Source organism: Pelmatolapia mariae, linkage group LG14 (genome assembly GCF_036321145.2).
Source record: "Pelmatolapia mariae isolate MD_Pm_ZW linkage group LG14, Pm_UMD_F_2, whole genome shotgun sequence".
Lineage (NCBI taxonomy): Eukaryota > Metazoa > Chordata > Actinopteri > Cichliformes > Cichlidae > Pelmatolapia > Pelmatolapia mariae.
In genome coordinates, this window is record NC_086239.1 from 29,515,004 (window position 1) to 29,532,056 (window position 17,053).

A 17,053-nucleotide genomic window follows, 5' to 3' on the forward strand; every position below is an offset into this window, starting at 1 on the left:
AATTTAGTGCACCTGCAAAGACTCACTCTTTAGCACAACCCTCATTGACACTGTTATTTACTGGTAAAGTCAGTAATGATAATGAGCAACCGCAAAGCAAACAAACATTATACCTCAGCAACTTTGTACTGACTGTCATGAAAGCATGGTTACCATGACGAGACCCCTCACACTGTCAGTATTCACAGGCAAAGGCAGGACGTCGGATCGTTAACTACACCCAGGTCATTTAGCTCTACTGGTATTGGACCAAAGCAAGAAAGATTTCTCATACTATAAAAGTTTTCTTTCACTCAGGATGAAAATTTTCACCGTGTCATGTACATGTTGTTGCTAACTTAATAAATCTTAGCTCCTTGCTCTCTTCCCAGCTAATAAATACCCTTAGTACTTGGACTGTCTTCATGTGTAGTGTAGGAGCAGCTGCTGAATCCGATGATCTGCCATCCATCTGTTTACAATGATGGTGGTGATCACACTGATCAGAGACATGACAGACTCTTAGCAACCTAAACCTGCTGTTTCCACTTCAAAGGCTAACATAGAAAGAAAAAAGCTAAATACATTTAATTTTTATTCAATAAGACTTAAAATGACAGATTTTCATGCGGCCATAGAGCAGGGGAGCTGTGGGCCATTTTTGCCTGACTTTTACACCCAAATCAGATCTACGTCATAACTTCATTACTACGTCATAACTACGTCATACTTTATAACTTATCCCATTACCAGAACTCCGTCACAACAACTTGAATTACACGGGAGGTTGTGGTGTAGAGATAAAAGGAGTTTCTGATTACTGCATATGAACACAGAAGTCTAAATGAAGCTGTATGTCGCTCAGCATATTTTTGCTTCTATAGGAGTCGCCCCTGCTGGCTATTTAAAACGCCATGTAATCCATGAATTTCGCTCACCCAAGATGCAAATTCAAAAATGAATCACACAAATTTAAAGTGAAAACACAAGAAAACAGTCAGTAAAATATGGTGGTGGTGTGGTGGTGTGATGGTCTGGGGCTGTTTTGCTGCGTCAGAATCTGGAACTTGCTGTGGTAAATGACCACATTCATTTACCACAGAATGTCCGGCCATCTGCTTGTGACTTCAAGCTGAAGTGCACTTGGGTTCTGCAGCAGGACAATGATTCAAAACACACGAGGAAGTCCACCTCTGAAGATCTTAAGAAAAACAAAATGAAGACTTTGGAGTGGCCTAGTCAAAGTCCTGACCTGAATCCAATTGAGATGCCTTGGCATGATCTTAAAAAGGCGGTTCATGCTTGAAAACCCTCCAACGTGGCTGAATTAGAACAATTTTGCAAAGATGGGAGGGTCAAATTTCCTCCACAGGGCTGTAAAAGACTCATTTCCAGTTATCACAAATGCTTGATCTTAATTGTTACTGTTAAGTGTGGCCCAATCAGTTAGGTTTAGGTTTAGGGGGTAATCACTTTTTCACACATGGACATGTAGGTCTGGATTGTTTTTCCCCTTAATAATAAAAACCTTCGTTTAGAAACTGCTTTTTGTGTTTACTTGTGTTATTTTTGTTTGATGATCTGAAATTGAAGTGTGAAAAACATACAAAAAATAGGCGATCGGGAATCAGGGGCCAAACACTTTTTCACACCACTGTATATGTTTGGTAATAAAGCTTTAAATGCTCTCTTCATACAATCATACTAATATGTACAGCATTACAGCCTCTTACTGCTCTTTCAGTGGCAGACCTAGTAACAGTCCTATTAACGTAAGCCACACCACCCAGTTCATTTGTCCATAATACATTTCCACTTCACTGAAGCACAGCAGCTTAGGTCATTTTCAAACTGCAGTGGTTAAATGCAGACATAACTTTATGTGTTAACAGATGGAATTTTTTTAAAGCCAAAGAGCATTAACTCACTCCAAATGTGTGCACACCCCTGCCCAGCACCCGATTTATTATGAGGTGTTAACCCACTTGCTCATTAGAGGCATTTGACTGTTGCGTAACACCAAAACTTTTACGTATTTGATAATAGACTCTGATCTATGCTGATTCCTCGTATTAAAGCCTGCGGTTCTCTCAGCTTTGGTTGGGTAGCAGCTGGGCCAGACATCTGCTCTCAGCTGCAGCTCAGCCAACAGATGGGACAGGTGATAAGCCTAAGTCAGCACTCTCCAAACCCAAGCAGAAGCTCCTCATGGCGTGTGTTTAGCTAACATTCAGCTCATCCGGCCCCAGCTTCCTATTTAACCAAAACACCCTGAGCCTCTACTTGCTATCTGACTTTTTAATTTGCTGGAAAAAACATTAGAGCTTGTGAAAAATAACTCTTCTCGCCCTTCTTCCTGCTCTGCAGCAAGGCCAAATGTGACTATTAAAGCGGAGATGGTACAGCAAGAAGACGGAAATGATTTCTGGGTGGTCTCTTGCATTTCATCTGGAGGGAGACCTGACACTGACATCTCTTTGGCTTTGAACACGGCTGAAGAGCTGGCGAGAGAGAACGACACAGACTCAGACATACAGAGAGTCTCAGTCCGCCTCCCCGTAACAGAATACGGGGGTCACAACATCACTTGTGTGTTTGACCATCCAAAATTTACACAAAAGGAGTCACAAGCCCTAACACTGCCAGTTTTCTGTGAGTACAATCAGTGTTGAATAAACTGCTAATGCTCAAGAGGTAACAGAGGAACAGAGTTTGTTTTGTTTTTTTTAAATCTACAGATTTGGCTCCAGGTCAGTTGTACTCAGACTTGGAAGCGAACAGCAATGACTTTGAAGATGTGGAGCTGCAGGAAGAGGAGACAGAAGCTGTTATCAGACTTGAGGTCGAAGGGAATGTGCCACGCTACAATGTTATCTGCAAAAAGTAGGAAATATTTGGTGTCAAAGGGCTACTCCATCAATTTCATATATCGTGGAGACTTGTGTTCGAACTCTAAAAATGCTAATTGTAACAGACAGACTGTGTTATGAGCTGGCATGATGATGAAATTCATCATGTTAGGGAAGGTTAAGGTTGAGAATCTGATACAAAGTAGTAGTCCACTCCATTATCATGCACAAATATGATTGTGAAAGACAGATAAAAATTACCTATTAAAAAGTATCAATGGGAAATTGCCCATTAATGACAAAATAAGAAGTACATTCATCAGTAAGTGCTGGTACTGTGTTTGTTTTCCCAATTTTACCTTATTAGGTGCAGTTGTTCAACTGTGAATCAGTGCAAATATCTAATCAGCAACTCAGTGAATTTAGGTCATGGTCGAGTAACCTGCAAAGAAACACTTGTTGGTGCTGGATGGGCTGGTTCAGATATTTGGGAAACTAAGCACATAACCAAAAGAAAAGGAGCAAAAATGAACAGTACATGCAAAAATAATATGCTTTTACAGAAATAAAAACAAGCTTCAGTCACACTTTTTTTCATGTATATATACAGTGGAAGAATATACACATCCTCCACAGGATATGTAGGTAGTTTCAGTGGTGGCACATTTGGTGGCACAAAAACCACAAGTGACTGTCAGCAGGAACCATATTTAGATACATTTTCTGATTCAAATGTTTATTTATTCAAGCTTTGTTTTCCTTTTGTATTCTTATATTAGGACAAATGAAAACATTTCTGAATTCCTGCATATTTTGCATATTTGCCCTCCAGAGATGATGGCCCCTTGCCTGAGTGTGTGAAGCTGGTGGACAAGAGCCTTAGACTCCAGGGCCCTGTGGATCTTCAACACGCTGGTCTTTATGAATGCATCTTCTCTTATCAGCACCTTACAGCAGTGCTGCAGTTCAATGTCACTGTTAAACCTATACAACAAGGTAGGTGAAACTCTGCTTTGACCTTCTATATCATCTGACTATGAAATATTGATGTGAACTCTTCTCTCTATACATTTCCCGTCAGTTCCTCCTACAATACGAGTTGATTTGCGGACTGAAGATGGACGCAGAGTGATTGAGTGCTCAGCAGATGATGCTGTTCCTGCAGCCAACATGTCCTGGCTTCTACCAGAGGGTGTGTCTGAAGACTTTTGGTTCAACTCCACTTCTCATAATGGAAGCCACTCTGTCAGGGGGTTTGTACTCCTCCCTCCCTGCTTGCCTTGGGAGCTCACTGCAGAGTGTGTGATAAATCACCCAGCATTTGAAAAACCAGAGAACAGAAGCATAACACTCCCTCTTTGTGGTATGTTCAACAAATCAACCATCCAACCCTAATTTCTTATCAGTAGCGGATATATGTGGCCGTAGATTTAATTTTTGTGCATCAAGTGGAAGCCCTCCATATCCTGTTGTTTAACTTCTTTCCTGCACAGCTCACCCTAACATCACCGTCAACATCAGCACTGAGTGGAGACAAGGTCTGAAGTACACAAAGGTGCAATGCTCTGTGGACAGCGCCCCTCCGGCAGCAGTTATAACCTGGCACGTAAGGAACACCAACAACAGCATCGATAGCCTGTTGGAGACCAAACAGCAGGCTGATGGTCTGGTATTCGCTCGCAGCTCTGTGCACTTCCTGTCCTCTCTCTATGCCGGTCAGAATTTGACTTGCATAGTAAAGCATCCGAGTCTGGAGGCAGAAGAGGAAAGAACAATAAACATCCCTGTGCACAGTACGCTAGTCATTTCTTAGAAATATTTCCTTCTATGACACAGACAACCTCACGCGGTTGTTCATCCCCTTCCTGATACCCCCCTTCTCTTTTTCAGAACCCCCCCTGCTGAGTGCATCTGTGGTGAGACAACAAGACTCTCATCTCTGGCTGGCAGTGTGCGAGTGCACAGGGGAGTGTTTTGAGACAAACCTTGCATGGGACCTTCCTGAAAAAAATGAAAGGCAAACCTCCGTGCACTCAGAATATGAAAGAAACTCAATGAATGTCAGGGTGACTTATGAGTTTCCTCTGGACCATCATGAGGGGCAAAACCTGACTTGTGTGTACCATTTTGAACCAGGGGTCACACAGAGAAGGACTGTTCATATGCCCAGATACTGTAAGAGCAACAGAAACAATACTCGATTGAACACTAACGCACAAAGTTCATCTTAAATATTTCTACTGTTTTTTTGCCAGATATCTCTTCTCTGAGAGTCCTGAACTTCACGACTCCTCTGCAAAGCCGCTACAGCGATCAACATGTTGTATACAGACTGTCCCTCGACAAGAATCATCACAACCAGAAAATACTGCTCGAAATTGAAGGCAACGTGCCAGAGTACGAGCTCAGCTGTAAGAGGTGCTGTATCCTGTGTTTCAAACCACCTGTTCACAATGAGGAAGTTGAACATAGTGCACTGCACAAAAATCTGTGCTCTCACAATTAAGAAGTAGCTCTCTGAAAATATCAGTGGAGTTTTTTACATAAAGAGCTTAATGCAATAGCCAAAGACTGCAAGGAGATAGTTTAACTTTGCTTTATCTGGGAGCAGGCAAACAACTAGGCTCAGTTAAAAACAGTACCTTTAGTACCAGGTGCATTAACTTTCCTACTGTTGTCAAAAAAACAGTAGCCTGTCCAATTATAGTCTCAACTGGCAGGAGGTATATCTGTTATCTACCACCTAATCATGATCAGGAAGTTCCTGTGAACACACAAAATTGAGTGTTCCCACAGTAGTAGAGGAAGTAGAAGAAGCAACACATTGTCATAGAGCACGATTTATTAGGGGGTATTTTACCGTTTAAATAAAGGCAAATAATTACCCTGGTTCTGTCCATTTGTACATTTTTTTGTTGACTTTTTTGTAACCACATGTGAACAACTTTTGTAATGCAGAGTAATGTGCAGAGATTTCTTGACCAACTTTCCACCTGTTTTCAGTCTGTCAGCTAAGATGATTTTACCAGCTAAGAACTGATCTGGCACGTAATGTCTATAATGGAAACTTTTACACTTTTGGTTTTGTTTTGGGGGGTTTTGGCACAATGTTAAGTGTTAAAGTGAGCTTTAGGGATAGTGGTGCAGAGCCAGCTTAGCTCTTTCCCTGCTTTCACTCTGTAAGCAAAGTTAAGCCAGTTATCTACAGCCTCCTATTTACTGTACAGACATTAGAGTGATTAGAGTTTTATTTAACCCTCAGCAATACAGCACATGGCTATATTTCCCCAAAAATGTCACTTAAAGAGAAACTTAAATCCCTCGTATTTCAGGAGTGATGGCTCATTTGTGCAAACGGAGGGATCTGCGATGATCTTCCAGTCAGAGCTTGCAGAGCTGAACAAAGGCCTGTACACCTGCTGGGCATCCTTCTGTCACCACACTGCTACAGTCAGCTTTCAGGTGGAAGTCACAACTAGGCTTGAACAGCTCGGTACGTGTCTGCCATGATGGGCTTTTGCACTCAGAGGAACATGACACAACAGAGAGATCCTGATAATATCGGCATGCTTACGTGCGTAACCAGTTTCACTGTGAGGTTTTCTGAGATGTTTGGCTGATATCAGTTTCTTTGTGTGCTTTGTGTTGCAGCTCTCACATCCATGATTTGCATCTCTTCAGCATTAGCCCTCGTTCTTATCTCTGTCATCATCCTCTGTGTGTGCTGGTGAGTTAAGTGCTTCCACAGGTGACAAACAGCAACTCGGCAGGTGATGCGCTGACGGGCAAATGAGGGCAATGTTGCCGATGGCACAGAGTACTAGACAAACAGGATGTGTGGATCGTTAACCCAACTAACCAAAACCCCAGTACCAAGCTGTTATTCACAAACAGGAAGTAATGTGGCTGAAGCAGACAGGTGCCTCTGCCACCACAGCCCTGCTTGCAGACAGGTAGAGGCTGTTAGGCAGTCAGAAAAACAGATTTATTTTCCAGTTTCCTGTTCTGGCTTTTAGCGGTGTTACTTCTGGCAATTTGTGCAGCAGACTGCTGTTCGCTGGCCAATTATCATCACCGACACTTTGCAAAAGAGAAGGTGAAATGTGCAGAAAGTCCACATGTTCGGAAGTTATTAGTATAATAAAATTCAAGTTGCCATTCACCAGTGAAAAAAAATCCACAAATTCATCTCTTAATCCTGTTGCTGTTGGAGAAAGAGTCACATCTTTTAGTACTGATGTGGGATATCTTTCACAGTCCTAGAACTGTTAATGGTTTCTGCCTCCAGAAGCTTCCACATTTCCACATTCACTGCCAAATCTAACTTCTCACAAGAATGTCTGTCAGGATCAGATCAAGCCCCGCTGTGAATAGAGCTGCACAAGAGTGGTTTACAGGTTATTTCAATACGCCTGTCACTCTGACTGGAACATTTGGTGAAGGTGCCATTGGCTGACGGAGTCTAGGCGCGTTATCCCATGCTCCAGTGGGAGGGTCCTGTCAAGTTAATTTGGGAAGGTCAGGCACCCAGTGAACAACAAGAAAACATGACTCCCCACAGAGGAAAGTTATTTTGGGACTAATGTCAACCCCCCACTCCTCTTTCCCTCATCTCCAGTGCTGCATGGGGACATTTTTTTGTCAGCAGCAGGACATCACTGGGTTTGTGTCACTGAGGTCGCAGTGTACAAAGTGAGCGTCTGCTTTTGACACCAGAGATCAATGATGAAGGCTTGGGTCACCACTCGTATTCATTGATATTCCCGTCACATATAATGCATTCACCTCTGCAGCTTGCTTATTTGAATTGACTCAGTGTGGCCAGTTATGTCACAGTGCCATCTAGTGGTGAAATCTCTCAAAAATAATTTAAAACAGGTTTATTTAAATTGAACTGAATAATTGTCTTTGGTTCACCAAGTCACAAATCAATTTATATTAAAAAAAAAATACTGATAGTCATCAAGAGTCATTCATTCATATACATACATAAAACATCAGCAAAACTACAGAAATCACATCACAGCATCTTATTATTCACTATACTAATTGCATTTGGCACAAAATGCATCCTATAATGTTGTCATGGGGCCATTTGATCAAAACCTGATTAAAAAGGCCGTTCTTAGTCAGCAATAGACTGAGGCAGCAGTGTGATACAGCTTATCTAATGAGATTTTTCCAGCTGTTCTGACAATCTTGTCTAGTTTGTTCCTGTTTGCCACAGTCAGGTTGACATACCAGACTGAGATAATTCACCATCAACCTCTGTTTTTTTGTTTTATAGCCAAAGAAACAGCAGGAAAGAGCACAAGGTACATTTAAATCTGATGATTTTCTGCAGCTTTGCTAAGTGTCTCAAATCCAAAATTAAATTCAACAACTCTTTTCCTCCGTATCTCTATCTGTCTCCGTATAATTCAGGAGGAGTATCTCTCAGCCTTGACATCCCTCATGCAGGACCCCGGCTCCCCTGAGGTGAAAAAGCCAGCAGTAACAGAAAAAGACAGCAAAGAGAGCACTCCTATGGTCAATTACTCCATAGTCATTGACATCAAGAGTACAGTGTGAAGACAACAATGCTTTGCAGGGCTTTTTAAACCACATCCAGTTGTGCACAAACTAGGTGTGGCATCTTAGTGGAACTGTAGCACTCTTTATTCAAGTGTTTTGTTTTTCTGTAGCATTGAAGTAAAAAACTGTGTATATATCCTGAATAATGTGAGATTTTGAGCAGATTAGCATTGATGACTTTACTGTTTAAACTAAAGACTGTATAAAGGATGTACGTAGTCACCCATTGATACTAGACTTCACATTCTGAAGCCTCTGTGTTCGTGTAACCACAATAGCTTTTTGAGCCATGACCTCACATATTTGTACTAGAGGGTGGAGTGCTAACAAACTATTCATATTCATAAATTGTAATATATCTGGTAATTAGCAGTAAGTCACAGACTAATAAAATACTCATTAGGCCATAATACTAGATTCCTGCAGGAGACACGAATCCCTATAGGGAAAGGGCAGGTGCTTTGAAAAAATCTGCGATATCAAACCACGCAGCGCTGCCTGCTGTGGCAACACCTTGAGAACAAGGGGGCAACTAATAGTATCTTCTTTTTTTTTTATCACTTATCAGGCCATAATACTAGACAGCACAAAAAGTCCAGTTCTGTTACGAAACAGGTTACAACTATGTGTGCCGACCCACGCAAGGTAATAAGATGGATGACTTATTTAAAATGATTAAATAGAAAAATTAAATTCAAAATGTATCCACCCTTGAGTTGTTATGAAAGGGAAAAGCATCTGTAGAAATCAAAACTGTTTTGTTTTTTTTTCACCATCCTGTAAATATTTCAACATGAGTCACTCACTTTTGAAGCTAGCTTCAACAGCACTTAGGAACTGCAGTTTGGGGCACTTACTGGCTTTTTTATTCAAATGCATAAAATTTGCACTTTAAAAAAAAAAAAAAAATCTTACTTGAATTTTTCATTATTACAGTTTCTTTTCAGATGTATATTTTTTGATCTGTCAATAAAGTGATTCCAAATAACTTTCATCTTTAACTTCTTACATTTTTAACAAACTTATTACAAGCACAGCAAACAGTCCCACATACTGACTGTCACACTGCTCCAACATGAAAAAAGTCCTTCTAGTGTCTTTGCAGTGCTTAATTAGTCAGGACCATCTGCTATGACAAAAGGAGTGAAGCTATAAATACATTTCTGTACTATGTGTGATTCAGATGTAAATAGACTGAACTGCAGCTTCTCTGCAGCACTGTTATGCCCTCTTGTGGAAAATAATTATGGAGTTAATTGTTTGTTCATATAAAGTAATTGTAATAGGGTTAGGGAATGAAATGCTGGGTCTGAAGGATCACAGACATCACACACAATTATTTTTAAAAGTTTATATTTTTAAAGACTTTTAAAGGTTTTCCCACAGCAATTGTAGCACTTACAGAGTTCTCTTAGAAAACTGTCTAATGACTAATAGACCTCTCTGTTACATGAAAAAAAAAATCATGTATCTATAACAAAATGCAAAAGGAATAATCAAAAATATACCAAAAAATATGATACATTTAAGTGTATATTAACTGTGACCCCATGAAGCATTGTCCAGTTATGTACTGATGCACAGAGAAGTTTATGAATTCCTATTACATCTTCATCTCTTCTTGTAAACACAAGGCTTCAACTGCAGTCCAACTTTCTTCAGATTTTCTGGAGCCTTTCCCGTCTTCACAAATTCAAAGGAGTAGAAATGACTATTTTCTGTGTCCTGAAAGGAAGAAAAAGACAAAATAACGGTAATTCTAGCAGACAAACATGAATGTTTAAGCTATTACTCATCACGTGGTACAAGTGTTCTTCAGACTCAGTTGTTTAGACGACATTGATCGACTTGTGACAAATTTATTAAGCATTTTTCAGGTACAGGCTCTTAAAAGGGACAACGACAAAAGAAAGAAAATACACCTGAACACAGTAAATATTATATATTTTACATGTTTAATTCAGACCTTCATCTTATAACTGTGACATGCTTTAATTTTTTTAAGGAGGAAGAAGTACTTGTTTTCCTGTAAACATGGTCACAAGCATCACCCTTTTTTCTCACCTTCGACACCATCTTGAATCCAAGACTTGACAGTGCAGTGATGAAGTTTCGCACGTTGTCGAATCTGCTTGCCACTTCTGCTATTTTAAGGACTCCTCTGCAACAAAGGTGCCAAAAAACAATGAGAAACACAGTGTGTGCACGACATTAAACACATGCATATGCAGAATCCCTGTCACACCTCTTTTTTAGCACTCGATTGGCCTCTGCTAAAAAGTCCGCCAGATTGGTCCCCATGAGGGACAGGCAAAACACAGCGAGGTCAACAGAGGCGTCATTAAGAGGCACCTGCACAGACACGGGGTGTTTCATTTTAGTTTCATTTTACGACAATCGCAGTGCAATTGTGTGGCTATTTTGCAGAAAGACACTCACGTGGGCCATGTCACAGACCGTAACCAGCTCACAGGTGGCTGCCAGGTCAAAGCTATGAACTTTGTTCTTCACGCTGCGCGCTATTTTACAGTCACCACAACCAAAGTCGGCAACCACGAGAGAGGAAGGTCTGCAAAAAAAAAGCATACAGTAGATGTGTTTCTTTTAGTCAGAACTGTTGATTGTCTTCTGACAAACCGCTGATGTTAACGAGGCAATCTTCTCACAGCAGCAAAACGAGGCATCGATTAAACACCCACAGAGCAAAATTATCAGCTGCGTGAGTCCTCGCTGTCGGGAGTGTGCAGCAGAGTAATGTCTTCTGTTTACCGTTTACAGCAGATACATGATGTCAGCATCCGGAGTTCTACATGAAGAATTCCTTCTTACTCTTGAGATGAACAGAGATGGTCTGGAAATGTTTTGGGAAAAGTCTGAAAGTAACAGTGTACTCAGCACACCATACTTTCTGCTCAAAATATGATGAATCGTTCAGATGTTGAGCTGAGGTGATTAAGAATCTCCTGTCTTAAGCAGTTTTACACATGCACTGCAAACATTGAACTTTTTCCAGACATTACCAAACACAGGTGCATGTGAAAACACAAATGTTTGAAGCAAATGAAGCAGATATTATCTCTGTTGCAGGTGAATTTATGGTGAGCCAGTGGGTGTCCCAACCCTACTGCATGCTCCATGCAGACAGGAACCCAACTGAGGATTTCCATTAGTGTGAATATGATGCCTAATAATGACAGAAACCTCTCCCTATTCTCTTTTTTATATATGCACAATGTCACATTGGGCTTGTTTAAAATGTTCATTAAACAAAGTTTCCCATGGTGAGGTCACTGTATGTAATCTCTTCACTAAATACTCAGTTTCAGGCAGGATATCCTTAACATGGTGATGTGAGGTGGCACACAGCTCGGTGAAAATAGCAGCCTTGTTGTCCAGTCCTTGTGCTTAAGATGGTTTGCAATTCAGAAGAAGGTTGGTTTAAAGGGAAATGAGATAAAATAGTTTGTTTGGACAGGTGATGAACAGAGGGGCTAAAAGCAAAAGTATTATTTTGAAGGGTGAATCAGGCAAAGCAACTCTAGTAAAGTCCAAGTTAAAGTATGGAGGTGGAAATGGGCAACTAAGACCCACTTTAAAGATCATCCTGTGATGAAAAGATCTTCAAGCACAATTCCATCAGTGCACAGTGAATTTTTTGACACACCAACTTATTCGGTCTGACAACACACTGCAGTGCAGACATTTAAGATTTAATTTTAAACCTTTTGTGCTCAGAGGTCCTGTTCATAGCTTTCTGGAGTTTTTCCTTGCCTCCAAGGGACCTTTTCATCACATGAACTTGTCTTAAAGAGGTGGGCTTTGTTATCATCAGGTTAATTGTTTCTATTTGAAACGCTGCCCAAGGATTGTTATAGCAAAGCCATTATCAGGCGTTCTCACACTTTCTTGACCAGAGAGCACTGTAAGTGGTCTGTGCTCCAACCCCCAATTCAATTAATGCTAAAGCAGTTTAAATAAATGGATATTCCCAGCTGTGCTCTTTGGAACTACTTGTATTCTAAAACATTTCAGTGTTTATACTTCATGGCTATATTACCTGATTGTTTCACAATCATATCACAGCTTCTACTGGCCCAAAGGTTAAAAGGGAGGGTGTAAAGAACACAATGTGCTTGTTTGTGTTACTGGTGTAAATGTGTATGCCAGCTATAGGGATACACATTTGAAAAATTTGGCACAATTTTATAAATTTGTAATCATGAAGATTCCTTGGTTGTGGACAAAATTCTATTTCATGCATTAACATCACAGAAAATTGAAGGTTTCTCACTTTTTCTGAATATAAGAGACGATGGCGTCCAATGGATTGGCGGGCCACCTCTGAACCTGAGCCGTGTAACCTTTGTGGTAGATCCAGAAAGCCTGTGGGTCCTGCTTGAACATACGCTTCGCCTCGCCGCTGGACGTGCTGTACAAAACTTCGTTAATGTAGCGGAAACGAGCGGCCTCCAACCGCTGCTCCATCCGGGACCTGAGGGAGGCAGAGCGGTCTTGTTTCACCTCTTCCTCTGACTCTGCTGGCTTATCTTCCTGCTCTGCAGGAGTCTCGTGGTGCTCTGTCTCCTGGCTGTGCAGCATCCTCTGCAGCTTCTGTCTTTTCAGACTCTGAGCTTTGCTCTGCTCAGGTTTCAGTCTTTTCATGGGGAACAGCTGCTGATTAACTTTAATCTCCACTGCAGGTTCACATGTTTTCTGTTCTGATCCATCAGCAGAAGATTCAGGCACACATTTCTGAACTGGGACACACTTTGTTTCTTTCTCATTACTCGCCTCCTCAGGGTGTTTCTGATTTTTCTTCTTCTTTTTTTGTTTGTTTTTGCCAGTGTTGCCGTTGCTGTGTGAATCAGGTTTAACTACTTCCTTTAGTTCATGTTTACCCACAGACTTTACTTTATTTACTTCCTCCTCAGGCTGTTTCTGGCGGTATTTATTTTTACATTTCCTCTTGTTCTTCATTTTGTTTTTCCACTGTTTTCTGCTGATCTTTTCTGTGTTCTGTGGATTGTTTACATTCACCAACAATTCAGTCATTTCTTTATTCTTCTCCTCCCCTGAAGATGTGCCATTTGCCTTTGAAGATCCTTTTGGAAGAAAACAAAAAACAGTTTAGTCAATATTTTACACTCAGGAAAGATTGAGGTTGGTACTATGTACTATGCAAAAGTCTTCAGTGACCCCTAATTTCTTTAAGTTTTTCTTCCAAGGAGCCAGACTTTTGCAATGATGTAGTGATCTTGAGCAATAGTTCTCCAGGCTTTCTGAAAGACTTAAGTCTTAAGTTTTTCTTTGGACATTGGCTGCTTCTTCGCTCATTTCTATCCTTCCACCTGACCATTTTCAGGGCAAAGAAAGACATCTAACACAACTAATTTTGAATTGTTACTTGCAGCCTGTTGCAAGAGCATAATTTATCCCCATTTATTGGATTGAATCTACAAAAAATGCCAAAGATAACACAGGTTGACAGACGTAAAATGGTATTTTTGCACCACAATGGAGAAGCACTGAGAAGGTCAGAAGTTGTTGCACTGTGTCTATTTGGCTCTAGAGAAAGCATATAGTATGGACAGAAGTATGTGAAGATGTCCAGGACATGAATGAGGACACCAAGACTGTGGTGAGGTGTGCGGTAAGAGGCACAGATAGGTTTAATGTGTTGATTGGATTACATCTGACTCCCTTTTTGTTTCCAGTGGTGAAAGATGAGTTTAGGCAGGATTCTCATGGACAATGATGTTTTCAGATAACACTGATCTGTAGTGAGAGTGTGTGGAAGAGAGCCTGGAGAGGTGGAGGACGGAATACATGTGTGTGAATGAGAGGGGGACATGTGTAACAGTGAAGATGCAAGAAATAGAGGTCATGAAGGTGGACCAGGGCAAGATCATCAAAAACAACAGATAATTAGCAGAGAGTGCAGGCTGGGTAGAGACGAGTGACAGAAGGACAGCCTGAAACATGAAAGGGAAAATTTATAAGGTGGTAGTGAGACCTGCTGTGATGTAGAGTTTTAAGACAAAAACATAAGAGGCATACCTGGATGTGGCAGAGTTGAAGATGCTAAGATTTTCACTGGGAGTGACAAAGTTAGACAGGATTAGATATGAGTATGCTGAGCAGTTTAGAGACAGGGTTAGAGAGGCAAGGCAAGGCTGAGATGGTTTGAACATGTGCAGAGGAGGGATGCTGGACATATTGGACAAATGATGCTGAAGCTGGAACTCCCAGGCAGGAGAAAAAGAGGAAGAACTCAGAGAGGATTCATGAACATAGTGAAAGAGGACATGCAGAGGGTTGGTTGACAGAGGAAGATGCTAGGGACAGGGTGAGATGGAAACAAATGGCCTGCTGGTGTGACCCCTAAATAGATGAACTAATTTCTAATTTTCTTAAAAAAAATACAAAGAAATGAGATGTGACTCAAGACTTTGCACAATACTGTACATCCAAACACTCCAATTACAGATGCCAGGTTAAAAACTCTAATGTGGCAAACCACTGTGTCAGATTTCTAAACTTATAACCAGCTAATTACTCACCAGCTTTATTGTTTTTCTTCCTCTTTTTTGGTGCAGGTTTCTCCTCCTTTAAGATCTGGTCTGTGTTCTCTTGCTGCTCCTCTGTTTTTTCTGCAAGTTTTCTCTTTTTTCTTCTCTTCTTCTTTGTCCTAATGTTTGATGGAGCTTCTTCGGAGTCTTCATCACTGTCCTGTTTATGGTTGTCGCTCTTCCACTCTGGTACTGACCCCAGAGTCTTCAGTGTCCGCATCAGGCTGCTTTTACCCACAACCTTGGGCTGATCAGAGGATCACAGCAGGTTGAATAATATATTTTTAAAACGAGTAGAGACTACAATAAGTAGAAACATAGTAATGCTTTGCGAGAATAAAGAGCTAAGTTTTCCGTAAGCGCAAAAGAAACACGTACCTTCACATTGATGCCACTGCTTGTCTTCTTGGTGTTACTGAGGGCAGGTTTACTCAAGACTTGACCCTCTTCTTCATCATTCCAGTCTTCATCCTCATTAAACATGTTTCTGTGTGTCCTGTTAGAAAAACGCACACCTTTGTAAACCGCTACTGGAGATGAAAAACTCTTTCGAGCGCACGTCTTTGCTATCAGAGAGCTAACCTATAGTCCTATATGATGTCTGAGCTACTCACGAGTTTGTTTCTCAGGCAGCAAAACGAGTTGATTTACGTGTCAGAGGAACTCTTCCCGCTGTTTGCATGAATCGTTTTTATCTAATGAACGTGTAACTACACGTAATACCTAAAAAAAAAAAGTTATTCTCAAGCAAAAGCCACGTTGGTTTGGTGTCATGCGCGTCTAAGGGAGCAAAACAGAGTTACGGGCGCACATAACTGACGTAACCACACCGGAGATATCTGGGAAATGGCGTTTTCCGCGATGACGTGGCTAAACATTCAGCTTCTCTTAATTTTAAGGATTTTAAGCTGTATTATTAAAAACAACTTAAAAATAATTAAAATAAAAATGCAACTCTTCAGTGGCTCCAATGATTTTCAAGAAAATATAGTTTTACAAAGATTTCTCTCACCAAACATGTCTCTGAATAATCAAAATTAACAGTGTTTTTGCTAGGATATTATATATATTTTTAAGATCCAATCTTGACAACAATAAACAGACGGACAAAATGTGTCTGTAACATGTCTTTGTGTTTATGATTAGAGACAGAAGAATGGAGAATTTAAACTTAATCTGCACACACTACAAACGACAGACAGTTTTATTTACATGTTTACCGCTTAAGGAGACCCACTAGGAAAGCTCCTTCCGTTACATTGTTCATTTATTTGTTTTTAAATGAAATAAGTAGAAAGCCCTATGTCACTTCAGAAGGAAGATGTGACTATTTAGACTGACCCTCTGTAAAACTCAGATCCTTTACAAGGTTCAAAACGGACACACACACACACAAATCGTTGTGTGTGTGTGTGTGTGTGTGTGTGTGTGTGTGTGTGTGTGTGTGTGTGTGTGTGTGTGTGTGTCCTTCAAGAAGGCCTACCTGGAGGAGATTAGGAACCTGGAGACCTGGTGCCAGGAGAACAACCTCCTCCTAAATGTCAGCAAGACTAAGGAGCTGATCGTGGACTTCACTACAAAGCAGGTGAGGAATTATGAGGCCTTGGTCATCAATGGCACGCCAGTGGAGAGAGTGGACAGTTTCCGGTACCTGGGTGTCCACATCACTCAGGACCTGTCATGGTCCTGCCACATTAGGACCCTGGTTAAGAAAGCCCGACAGTGTCTCTTCTTCCTCAGAAGGCTTAGAGGCTTCCATCTGCCACTGAGGGTGCTCAAGAAATTTTATTCCTGCACCATCGAGAGCGTCCTGAAGGGAAACTGCACCTGGTTTGGTAACAGCACCAAGCAGGACAGACAAGATCTGCAAAGAGTGGTGCGCTCGGCCGAATGCATCATTCGATCAGAGCTTCCTGACCTGCTGTTCATCTAAACCAAGCGGTGCAAGACTAAAGCCAGGAAGATTATGATGGACCTTTCCCATCCCACCATTGGACTCTTCCCACTGTTGAGGTCTGGGAAGCGCTTCCGCTCCCTTAAGTGTGTGACAAATAAAATTTGAATTTGAATTTGATTTGAATT

General features: G+C 41.0%; 1 protein-coding gene across 1 annotated transcript; it reads right to left on the minus strand.

The window, feature by feature from the left end:
* Window positions 1-9,787: 9,787 nt before the first annotated feature.
* rrp8 (ribosomal RNA processing 8) lies at window positions 9,788-15,752 on the minus strand. Its single transcript, XM_063493323.1, has 8 exons — window positions 15,586-15,752; window positions 15,350-15,467; window positions 14,963-15,218; window positions 12,694-13,504; window positions 10,842-10,971; window positions 10,648-10,754; window positions 10,467-10,563; window positions 9,788-10,127 (listed from the first exon to the last, which is right to left on the minus strand). The coding sequence occupies exons 2-8, from the start codon at window positions 15,452-15,454 to the stop codon at window positions 10,014-10,016; spliced, it is 1,620 nt and encodes a 539-aa protein (XP_063349393.1). The 5' UTR covers window positions 15,455-15,467; window positions 15,586-15,752; the 3' UTR covers window positions 9,788-10,013.
* Window positions 15,753-17,053: the final 1,301 nt, after the last annotated feature.